At 37.4% G+C, this 12,774-nt stretch overlaps 1 protein-coding gene across 10 annotated transcripts in view; it reads right to left on the reverse strand.

Annotated features, from left to right (window-relative positions):
• The window catches only part of Rad18 (RAD18 E3 ubiquitin protein ligase), a 199,852-nt gene that overhangs the window by 179,345 nt on the left and 7,733 nt on the right, over positions 1-12,774 (reverse strand). For 9 of the 10 annotated variants that reach the window (XR_015453336.1, XM_087216724.1, XM_087216722.1 and 6 more), the window contains exon 2: positions 3,519-3,600. Coding sequence is in view for 8 of the 10 variants with exons in the window: in XM_087216722.1 (XP_087072848.1) it covers positions 3,519-3,600 (82 nt within the window). In the remaining 2 variants the exon portion in view is untranslated. Of the gene's footprint in view, positions 1-3,518; positions 3,601-12,774 lie in introns of those variants that run through there. The other variant, XM_087216735.1, reaches the window with a different exon arrangement.

Consider the following 12,774-nt stretch of genomic DNA (forward strand, 5'->3'; position numbering starts at 1 on the left):
ATAGCAGATACCCAGCCTTGCAAGACTGACATTAAAACCCCTCTCTTTCACTGCTCTTCATGCCTCTGAGTTCATTCCTCAGGTCTGGAAGGGTGAATGCATTTCTCACAGTACATTACTGCAGATCCTCCAGAAACAAAAAAGATAGGGAATATTATTTTCTTAAAAAGCTTCTCAATTAAGTAGGACCAGGAGAAGAGCTTCTTCAACCTGAAAATTATGTAAATATATTATGAATATTTAAAAATATAGCTAACATCATATCTGATGATGAAAGACCAAAGGCCATCCCCATAAAATCAGGACTGAGCATAGGATGTCTACCCATAGCACTTCTCCATTCAACATTACACTTGAGGTACTAACCTGCTTAACAAGAAACAAAGCATATGGATTAAAAAGATGTCACTATGACTTTATTCACAGATGACATGATTGTACATGAAAAAATTCTTAAGAAATCAACAGAAGTAGATGATGGAACTTAAAAGTGAATTTAGCATGATCACAAGAGGTCAATATAAAAAAATTATGTTTCTATGTGCAAAATCTGAACAATGAAAACTAAATAACATTGTTGAGAGAAATTAAAGAGAAGTTAAAGGATGGAAAAATATATCACACTCACACACTGAAGACTCAACATTTACGATATTAAATCTATGAAATTAATCCCTAAATTCAGTGCAATCCTACTGAACATTCCAGCAAGATTTTTTTGTAGATATTGACAGCCTGAATCCAAATGTACTGGAAATGCATATAAAATGAAAAGCTTTTAAGAGAACTAAAGACAAAGTTGGAGGCCTTAACAATGCCTGACTCCAAAATTTACTACAAAGACATAGTAACTAAGAAAGAGGAGTATGAACACAAGGATGACATATAGATCAACAGAAGAGTCCAGAACAGACGCCTGGCTGGGACCATATTAAGTGAAATGAGGAGAATGTTAGGTGATAACAGAAAGGTTCAATATCTTAGTCATAGTGGCAAAGTGATATACACATTTGTCAAAACTCACTGATACTAAAAAAAAAATCACTGATACTTGTACAATGTAATATACACTTAAAAATTATTTTATTGCATGTAAATTATACTAAAATGAAGATGATGTTAAAATATATTTAGAATTAATCCCCTAAATCTCCCATGGTAATTAATGTGGATCTGGTCTGAGAGAAAATTTAAATTCTTAAGAACCCATAACTGAGTTCTGGACACTCCATTCTCCTAACCATCATCTAAGGTAGAAACTACCAGATGTGAACACTTGAAGAAATGCTGGGCAGCTGCAAACCCCACTTACTGTGGACTCAAGAGTCAAGCCTAAGTGCATCACTGCAGTCCCTGCCATTATTACTGTCATCCTTTTGTTATGTATGTCTTTCTCACAGAAACTTTTCACCAATGCTGTTTCCTACTGAAACCATGGTTTTTAAATAGTAACTTGATTGATTTTTAGCTTTCTAAGACAAATCAACTTAAAATAGAAGACAAGAAAGATCATGAACCTAAGTAATCCATAAACTGAACAATGATAGGCTTAACCAACCCCTATGTACTGAATACCTCAAGCTACATTACATAAAAATGCTTAGGGCTGGGGATATGACCCTGTGGTAGCGCACATGGCTAGTGTGTGCAAGGACCTGGGTTCAATCCCCAGCACCTCAAAACAAAAATTAAAAACCTGCTCATTTAGTATTTAAAAGCTTCTCATAAAATCATAAAGAGAAGGATAAGTAAATTTTCCTTTTTTCCTTTTTTTCTTCAGTACTATGGATTGAATCTAGGGCCTTTACAATAAGCTACATCCCCAGCCCTTTCCTATTTTTTTCATTTTGAGACAAGCTCTAGGTAATTTTCGCACACTGGAGTCAAACTTGCAATCCTCCTGCCTCAGCCTTCCACAGTGCTGAGATTCCACCTGCACTACCATATCCAGCTAGGTAAATTCTTTTTTTTTTTTGGTACCAGGGATCGAACTCAGGACCCTGCGCTTGCAAGGCAGGTGGCAGAACCACTGAGCCAAACCCCCAGCCCCAGCTAGGTAAATTCTAACATATTAATCTTTCCAGCATCACACAGCAGTTTGGTGATAAAACTGTAATTCTCTTCAGCGGTAAAATTCTCACACTGTAAATTCAGATAATCCTCAGCTTACAATGGTTTAAGTTAAAATTTTTGGACTTTACCATGGGGCAAAAACAATACACACTCAACAGAAACCATACTTGGAATTTTTTTTCCCAAACTAGCAATATGCAGTAATATACTCCCTCGCAGGACAATACCATCTAGAAATGTTGGGCAGCAGTAGTGAATCACAGCTCCTAGTCAGCCATATACACGATCGCGAGGATAAGCAGCCAGTACACTCTGCAGTGTACTCTGCTGCTAAGCTATGATGTTTGGCAGGTTAGGTATATTAAATGCACTTTGGAAACTCAGGCATGGGAGGCAGAGGAAGGAGGACTGAAAGTTCAACCCTAGCATGGGCAATGTAGCCAGACCCTGTCTCAAAATAAAGCCTTTAAAGGGAAGATAGGGATATAGCTCAGTGTGACAGCGCTGGGTTTAATACCCAGTACAGCCAAAAAGTATTTTAAATTCATAGTGAATTTATTGGAATATAACCCATCATAAATTGAAAAGCAGCTATATTGTTACTATTACAGATTTTTAACCTTTAAAATGTTATACCAAGTAATATTTGGTTGAAGTACCTAATTTTTATCCTGTAAAAAATAAAATTCTGAGCTGGGCATGGTGGTGCATGCATGAAGTTCTGGTGACTTGAGAGGCTAAGATGGGAGAATCACTTGAATCCATGAATTTAAGACCAGCCTGGGCAACTAGAAAGACTCCATCTCAAAAAGAAATAAATAAGAACAAAACTATTGTCAGGTGTGATGGGACACACCTGTAATCCCAGCTCTTAGTGAGGCTGAGGCAGGAGGATTGCAGGTCTAGGAACTTAGACTGTCTCAAAATAAAAATTATAAAAAAATAAAAATTACAAAGGTCAGTGGCAGAGCATCCCTGGGTTTAATCCCCCAGTACTTACAAAAAATAAAAATAAAGAACCACATATCATAATAAAAATCTTTATTGTCATAAATACCCTAAAATGCACAAAAACATTCAAGGGGAAGGTGATAGAACATAAGAGGAAAAACCTTCACCTTCAAGAAGGAAGTGGCCAATCATGGTGGCACACAGCTGTAATACCAGCACTTAAGAGGGTGAGGCAGGAGGACCTAGAGTTCAAGGCCAGTATGAGCTATGTAGTGAGTTCAAGGCCAGGCTGAACTACACAGTAATACCCTGTCTCAAAAACAAGAAAAAAGAAGTGTGGGAAAGATCTTCTTAAAACTGCAAGATAGAGGTAAGAAATAAAAATTTTAAAAAAGGTAAGAAATAAACATGTATACATATTTTTGGTGCTAAATTAACACTACCTCATATAAAAATCACATTCTTACTAACTCACAAAGACAAAACATACTTACAGTTATGTGAACATTGAGGAATTATCATCGCAATGTTGAAATATTCAAAGCAAATTCCACATCGCAGCAAATCATCTATTGTCTGAAATGCAAAAATACATATACATTCAGAAAGATAATAAAATTGGAATGTTTGTCATGGAAGTTTTCTTTATCCCCTAAAAACAAACAAACAAACTTCTTTGCCATCCAAATATATATATATACATATATACACACATTTTTTTTTTTCAAAAGCTATTAACTCCAGATAACCTATAAGGAATGTTGACAGGGAGGAAAAAAAAAAAACACCTCATATAACCCTTACTGGTTCAAATCTCAGGTTACTCTGAAACTGCTTTCCACACACAGCATTGATACTGCAGTTTCCTGTGCCTTACTCTTAGTTAGCCCTTTACAAAATGCCTCTTGTATTCCTGCTCTGCTTTCTATGTATTTCCAGCTCTTACTCAAAGCCTTCCCCTCTTCAAATCCCACCCCATGACCTATGGTTACTTGGGGTAAAAGGAGCCAGTAGCCACTGTCACCACATACTTTAAGAACCAAATCAGAAACTATTAAAGCCAAACATTAGGAATCATCCAGTCAAGGGCTGGGGATGTGGCTCAGGGGCAGAGCACTTGCCTAGTATGTATAAGACTCTGGGTTTGATCCCCAGCACAGCACATCCCAAAAAAACATTTTAAATTACATAATTAAAACCTTTACTTCACAAATGAGGAAACTGGTATCCAGCACAGGCATGAGTCTGCCAGAACTAAGCTTCCGGTCTTCCCACTCACTGGCAGTCCAGTACTTTCTGCATGGCACTACCCAGTAGAACCAAATGGGGGAGACCTGGAAACAATACGGTCAGTGACAGCAGAGGACCGTGGTAAACAAACTAGAAAGACGTGTGCCAACCTGGAATGCAGTCTAAACTGGAAAAGATCTATTCTTATAACCTAAAATCTTCTAAATCATTTAAGTATGGTATAGGCAGCATATGTGATCTGCTAGCTTTCCTTCAAAAAAGGAGAACTGAGGGGCCAGGGGTGCAGCTCAGTGGTAGAGCACTTGCCTAGCATGTACAATGCCCTGGGTTCACTCCCCAGCACTGTAAAAGAGAGGGGGATAAGAATGTACTCTGGGGCTGGGGATTTAGCTCAATGGTTCTGCCACCTGCTTCGAAAGCACAAGGTCCTGAGTTCGATCCCCAGTACCAAAAAAAAGAATGTAGTCTGTTTATATCACATAAAGAGATCTGAAAAAATACACAGCAAAATAATGAGTAATGGTGACTAGGGGTTGGGGAACTGGACAAATGAGGGGAATTGTGGAAGGTGGACTTATTTTTCATATTATCTTTTTTTTGAACCATATAAATCTATTACCTAAATTTTAAAATTTGTAAAAAGATTAATGTCATTAATAGTCTATATGATGAAATATTATGTAGTCATTAAAATGTTTTCAAAGACTAATGCTATAAGAAAATGTTCGTATTTTAATGGATACTTTAAAAAGTCAGAAAACAGTGCTCGCTTCTGCAGCACATATAAGTCAGAAAACAAATCTAAAACAATACATAATAACAGTAACTCTGAAGTTTAATCCTAATAGCAACAATAACCACAATAATGTTTGTTCTTTTGCTCTTTTTAATCTTAATACCCACGACAATGTTTTATTGTTCTTCTGGTTTTTTATAGGATTTTGCGCAAAATAAAACAAAGAGAATATTACAGATTATAAAATCAAAACTAAGTCTCTCTCCACATCATCCCTAACCTCCCCCAACTCTTTTCCAAAGGAAGAGCTTTTAATATGGTTTAAATATCTTATTTTCCCTTAAGGTTATACTGTGAAGACTTTCTCAGATCATGAAATATCCTTCAAAGGACTGAGAATGTAGCTTAGTGTTACAGCACTTGCCCAGCATGCATGAAGCCTTGAGTTTGATCCTCAGCACTGCAAATATTCTTCAGAAAGGCTATTTTCAGAAATGATGTGCATTACGTGTTGTACATGCATTTAACATTCCTCTGTTTCAGGCCGTGTTTGTTGTTTCTTATTATTCTTATAAGTAATACTACAGTAGATATCCTTGTGTAATACTGATTATTTCCATGGCAATCACTGATCAGTTGATATAATTATATAGCATTCAGGGGGTTTTCTGTTTTGTCATTAGTGATGTTGCTTTTAGTAGTATGAATCACTTTGGGTTTCTGTTTTGTGTTTTTTAACAAAGAAGAGTTAGTTTTTACTAGGCATTTAGTTATCTATTTTGTTTCTTTTGAAAAAACAGACATTATTCTTTCAGAGTAGTTTTAGGTTCCTGGCAAAATTGTGGAGACTCCAGAGAGTTCCTCTGTCCTCCCTATTTTCTGCTCACACTTAGAGCCTCCCCCACTGTAGACATCTGAACCCAGAGAGGTGCACTTGCTACAGTCGATGAACTTACAACATGTCATTACCCATGAAAGTCCAGTTTCCTTGGGGCTATTCAGAGTACATTCTACAGGTTTTGGCAAATGTACAATGACACACATCACCATTGGAGTGTCATATGGAATAGTTTAAAATCATCTATGTTCCATCTATTTATCCCAAACTCCCCTCTAACTTCTGACAACCACTGGTCCTTTAATTACCTTCATGGTTCTGCCTGTTCCAGTATGCTATATAATCGCAATCAAACAGTATGGAACCTTTTCCAATTGCATTCTTTCACTTAGGAAAATGCATTTCAGCTTCTTCCATGTCTTTATAGCTCATTTCTTTTCAGAGTACAGTAATAGTTCATGTCTGGAAGTACTGAAGTTTAATCCCTACTAAAGGGATATCTTTCTTGCTCCCAAGTTTTGGCAATTATGAGCAGAATTGCTATAAACATCCAAGTACGTGTTTCTATGGGGACATAAGTTTCCAACTAATTTGGGTAAATTCCAAGGGGTATAATTGCTGGATCATAAGGGAAGAGAATGTTTAGTTTTTAAAGAAATGGTTGAGCTGTTTTCGGAACTGTACCATTTTGCATTCCCACTTGCAATGTATGTGAGTTTCTGCTGCTCCACATCCTTAGCAGCATTTGGTGTTATCAGTGTTCTGGATTTTGGACTTTTTAAGTGGTGTGCAATGATATCTCATAATTACTTTAATTTGTATTTCTTTGATGATACATGATGTTCAGTATTTTTTCATACACATTGGTTATCTTCATATCATTTCCTCCCCCCAAGGATTTTTTTAGTCCATGTTTGCAGTACATGTTTACATTCCTTCTGTTGAGTTGGTACCTGTACATACCACGTTCCTTCCCCTCCCTCCCCTCACTCCATCTCTTGATCACCTTCCCGTTTGAGAACGATCTATGTCCCAACTTCCTATGATATATCTTTTAGTTTGCTCTTTAAATTTGTTTCTCATGAAACAGAAACTATGCTCTATTTAAGCTTGTATATCTGACTGATTGCATTTAACATTATGTTCTCAAGCTGCATCCATTTTCCTGCAAATAACTCAAATTTATCTTCCTTTATGGGAGAGTAGTACTCCACCATGTATAAATACCACATTTTCTTTATCCATTCACCTGCCCATGGACAGATAAACTGCTTCTTAAATTTGGCTATTATGAGTTGTGCTGATATAAACACGGACATGCATGTATTACTATAATATGATGTCTCTTTGGGGAAGATATCTAGAAGGGGAATAGCTGGATCAAATGTAATTTCAAATTTTAGTCTTTTGAGGAATCTCCATACTGATTTCCATACTAACTTTAGGGCTGTATTCTGAATTCTTTTGTTTTCCCCATTCCTAGCCTTCCCTTCACCCCCTCCACCCTTCCCTATCTACAAAGACTTTATTTCCATTTTTTCCATTTCTCAGCATTTTTCCTTTCCCTTCTTTCCTTTCCCCTGCCCCTCCCACTACCCCTACCACTTTGGACATTTTCTAAATATTTTGCATTATCAATTATTCATTCTAATAATTGGTACATTTTAGGTATGTAATATAATGACATTCATCATTGGAAATTTGCACCTTTACATGGTCTCTCTTGGTTCCTATTTTTCACCCTTGCCCAGCCCTCCCTTCAACCCCACCAGTCCTCCCTATTTACAAGGATTTTGTTCCTATTTTTCCATTTTCTCATATTAATTCCATTCCCTTCTTTCCTTTCCCCTACCCTTCCCACTTCCTTCCCCTTTGCTCTTTTTCTTCCTATTTCACATTACCTATTGTACATTTAGTCCTTATTTACTTTCAGTTTCTAACACCAGAGAAACTATTCAGTATTTACACATGTGTGTCCTGTTTATTTCACTTAAGAGTATCACCTCAATGTCCATCCACTTAGCTATAAATGTCTCTAATTTGTCATTTTTTATGGCTGACTAGTACTCCATTTTATTAAAAAAAAACCACATTTTCTTTATCCAGTCTCCAGTTGATGGGCATTTGGGCTGTTTCCAAGTTTTAGCTATCACAAACCGTGCTGCTATGAACATGGGCACACATATATCACTGTGGTATGATTCTTTTAATTCTTTGGGGAGGATCCCCAGCAGTGGGATAGCGGGATCAAATGGAACTTCCAGTCCTAGTTCTTTGAGGTATCTCCATACTGATTTTCACAATGGTTGCACGAGTCTACACTCTCACCAGCAGTGGAGCAGAGTTCCTCTTTCCCCACAGCCTTGCCAGCATTTGTTATTGGTTGATTTCATGATAGCAGCCATTCTTTCTGGAGTGAGGTGGAATCTCAGCATTGTTTTCATTTGCATCTCTCGAATGACCAGTGATATTGAACATTTTTTCGTGTATTTGTTTGCTATTTCTACTTCCTTGTCTGAGAAATGTCTGTTCATTTAAGATGCCCATTTTCGGATTGGGTCTTTAAACTTGGGAGGTCTGAATTTTTTAAGTTCTTTATAGATTCAAGGTAGTAGACGTTTGTCTGAGGAAAAGCAGGTGAAGATTTAATAAGAAGAGATCCCACTTGTTGATTGTTTGTGCTAGTTCATGGGCAACTGAGGTTCTGTTCATAACATCTTTTCCTACACCGATGTCTTGAGTTCTACCTAACCTCTGTTCCAACTGGTTCAGACTTTCTATTTGAATATTTCGATCTTTAATCCATTTTGATTTTAGTTTAGTGCATGGTGAGAGAGAAAGGTCTAGTTTTAATCTTTGGCAAGTTGAAACTCAATTTTTCCAGCACCATTTATTAAAGAGGCTATCTTTCCTCCAATGAGGGTATTTGGCTCCTTTATCGAAGATGAGATGGCTGAGTGTGTCTGGCGTTGTTTCTGCATCTTCTAATCTGTTCCACTGGTCCTCAGGTCTGTTTCTTTGCCAGTACCATGCTGTTTTTATCACAGTAGCTTTGTAGTAGAGTTGCAGGTTGGGGATTGTGATACTTCCTGCCATGTCTCTGTTACCTAGAATTGCTTTTGCTATTCTGGGTCTCTTCTTGTTCCAAATGAATTTTTGGACTGTTTTCTCAAGGTCCATGAAGTATGCTGCTGGGATCTCAATTGGAATTGCATTAAATCTATATAGCAGTTTGGGAAGTATGGCCATTTTCACTATATTAATCCTTCCTACCCAGGAGCAGGGGATGTCTGTCCATTTTCTGATATCATCTTCAATCTCTCTTTTCAGAGTCCTACAGTTTTCAGAGTAGAGGTCTTTGATTTCTTTCATTAGGATGATTCCTAGGTATTTCAGCTTTTGGATGCTATTGTGAAAGGAATTATTTACCCTATTTCTCTCTCAGTGAGTCTGCCATTCATATAGAGGAAAGCTATTGATTTTTGTGTTGACCTTGCAACCAGCTACTTGACTGAATTTGCTTATTAAGTCTAGAAGACTTTTGGTGGAGTTCTTGGGGTCTTCTATATAGAGTATTATGTCATCTGCAAATAATGACAATTTGACTTCTTCATTACCTATCTTTATTCCTTTTCTTTCTTTTGTCTAATTGCCCTGGCTAATGTTTCCAGAACTATATTGAACAAGAGTGGTGACAGTGGACATCCTTGTCTTGTTCCTGATTTTAGTGTGAGGGATTTCAGTTTTTGACCATTTAGTATGATATTGGCTGTTGGTTTTTCATAGATGGCTTTTATCAGTTTGAGATAGAGACCATCTATTCCAATTTTTTGTAGAGGTTTTATCATAAATGCGTGTTGGATTTTGTCAAATGCTTTTTCTGCATCTATGGAGATAATCATATGGTTTTTGTCCTTGGCTCTATTGATACAGTGTATTACACTGATTGATTTGTGTATGTTGAACCATTCCTGCATCCCTGGGATGAATCCCACTTGATCAGGGTGTATGATCTTCTTGATCATCTTCTGCATTCTATTTGCCAGTATCTTATTAAGGACTTTTGCATCTATGTTCATTAGTGAGATTGGCCTATAGTTCTCCTTTTCAGTTGGGTCTTCCTCTGCTTTGGGGATCAAGGTGATGCTTCCTTCCAGGAATGAATTTGGGAGTATTGCTTCCCTTTCAATTTCATGGAAGAGTTTAAACAGTAGTGGTAGCAGTTCCTCTCAATGTCTTGTAGAATTCAGCAGTGAAGCCATCAGGGCCCAGGCTTTTCTTAGTTGATAAGTTTTTAATTACGTTTTCAATTTCATTGGTTGATATTGGGTAGTTTAGAAGTTTTAGGTCTTCTTCGTTCAACTTTGGTAATTCATATGTATCTAGGAATCTGTCCACTTCTTCTGTGTTGTCCATCTTATTGGCATATAGGTTCTGGAAGTAGGTATTGATGATCCTCTGGATTTCTGCTGAGTCTGTTGTAATTGCACCCTTTTCATTTCTAATTGCATGGATTTGGGGCTTTTCTTTCTCTTTTCTAATAAGGTTGGCTAAGGGTTTGTCAATTTTGTTGATTCTTTCAAAGAACCAACTCTTGGCTTCATTGATTTTTTGTATCGTTCTCTTAGTCTCCATTGCATTGATTTCTCCTCTGATCGTTATAATTTCCTCCCTTGTATAAGCTTTGGGTTTGTCCTGCTCTTCTTTTTCTGGAAGCTTGAGGTTCAGCATCAGGTTGTTTAATTGGGCTGGTTCTGTTTTTCTAATATGCGTATTGAGTGCTATGAATTTCCCTCATAAGAGTGCTTTCATTGTGTCCCACAGATTCTGATATGTTGTATTGTCATTGTCATTTAACTGAATGAACTGTCTGCTTTTTTCTTTAATTTCCTCTGACTCATTGGTTATTCAGAAGTGTGTTCTTCAATTTCCACATGTTTATGAAATTTTTGCAGTTTCTTCTGCTATGGATCTCCAATTTCATCACACTATGGTCTGATAATATACAGGAGATAACTTCAATTCCTTTTCATTTACTTAAACATGTTCTATGTGTGAGTATGTGGTCTATTTTGGAGAATGACCCATGTGCAGCTGAGAAGAATGTGTATTCTGATTTTGTGGGGTGGAAGACTGTAAACATCTGTTAAGTTCATTTGTTCAAGAGTTCGATTGAGTTCTAGTACTTCATTTCTGATTTTTTGTCTAGTTGATCTATTTGTGACAGTGAGGTATTGAGTCCCCTACTACAATTGTATTTGTGCATATATGACTTTTCATGTCCATTAGTATTCGTTTTATATAGTTGGGCACACTAGTGTTTGGTGCATATTTATGATTGTCATCTCTTCCTGGTGGATTGTTCCCTTTACGAGGATGTAGTGTCCTTCTTCGTCTCTCTTAATCAGTGTTGGTTTGAAACCTACTTGATCTGCAAAGAGGACAGCTACTCCTTTTTTCAGGTTTCTGTTGCATGGAGAATTGTTTTCCACCCTTTAACTTTCAGTCTATGACTTTCCTTTCGAATTAAGTGTGTTTCTTGTATGTAGCATATTGTTGGATTTTGCTTCTTGACCCATTCTGCCAGTCTATTTCTTTTGACAGGTGAATTGAGACCATTAACATTGATGGTTATAATTGATACATATTGAGTTATCATTGTCATGACTTTTTCTTTTTGTTGGATTCTCCTCCTTTACATTTAATTTTTTGTCACGCCCAATGGGTTCATTCTGCTGTGCTTCCTGGGGTTGTGATCCTCATTGTGTGTTCCTAGGATGCTGTCTAAAATTTTTTGGAGTGCTGGTTTGGCATTCTTGAAGTTCCCAAGGTGCTCTTTGTCATGAAAGTATCTTATTTTCCATCAATTTTGAAAGATAGTTTTGCAGGGTACATCAATCTGGGTTGGAGGCTGTTGTCCTCTAGGGCTTGGAATACATCACTCCAAGCTTTTCTTGCCTTGAGGGTTTGCATTGAGAAGTGTGCTTGATTCTGATGGGTTTTCCTTTGTATATGATTTATTTCTTTTCTCTAACTGCTTATAGAGCTTTGTTCTTCTGTTTAGTTTCTGGAATCTTAACAATTATATGCCTATGTGTAGATTTTTTTTGATCAAGGCCATTTGGAGTCCTATATGCCTCACTTATCTGTATGTCAAGCTCTTTTCCCCTGCTTGGGAAGTTTTCTGCCATTACTTCTGTGAACAGTTTTTTTTATGTCACCTGCATTCTTTCCTGTTTCTTCATTGACTCCAATCAGTCTTATGTTATTCTTCTTAGCATCATCTAGCAGCTACTGGATTGATTTCTTGTGTTCCCTTATAATTTTGAAGCAATTTTTCTTTTCCTGGTCATTAATTGTAATCTTATCTTCTATATCTGAAATTCTGTCCTCACATTGGCTCATTCTGCTGTGCAGACTTTCAGTGGAGTTTTTCATCTCCTGGAAATCTATTTGTGTTGGGAGCAATGCTACATAATTCTAGGGATAAATGATTTGGTTAGCCTAGTTCTCTTTCCTACAGCCCAGCTACAGAATAACTCCAGTTTGGCCTCCGGTCACAACTGAGACTTCAGTGATCCAGTGATGCTGTGATTCTCCAGGACAAGAAACATCCTGGGAGAACAAACACCTGCTCAGTTCCTCATTGTTCTTGGACTGATTAACATCTTGTTTGCCGGAGATGTACTGAACTCTCTGCAAGCCTTCCGTTACACCTTGTTTATCCCAATGTGAACTATTGAACTCTCTGCAAGTCATCTGTTACATTTGTTTCTCCCGATGTACTGAATAAAAGGTGTGGTAAGCTGGGGGCTTTTGTCTTTGCTGCCCAGAGCAGCACTGATCAGACCCAAAGCTCAGCTTCTTCTCGGTCTCATTTTTCTACCTTTCCTGTAATTCGCCGTGTGCTGCCGTGGCTCGCAGG

This window comes from Heterocephalus glaber, unplaced genomic scaffold (assembly GCF_053883595.1).
Source record: "Heterocephalus glaber isolate CG9 unplaced genomic scaffold, H.glaber_assembly_v1.0 deba00000122, whole genome shotgun sequence".
In the NCBI taxonomy this organism is placed as follows: Eukaryota; Metazoa; Chordata; class Mammalia; order Rodentia; family Bathyergidae; genus Heterocephalus; species Heterocephalus glaber.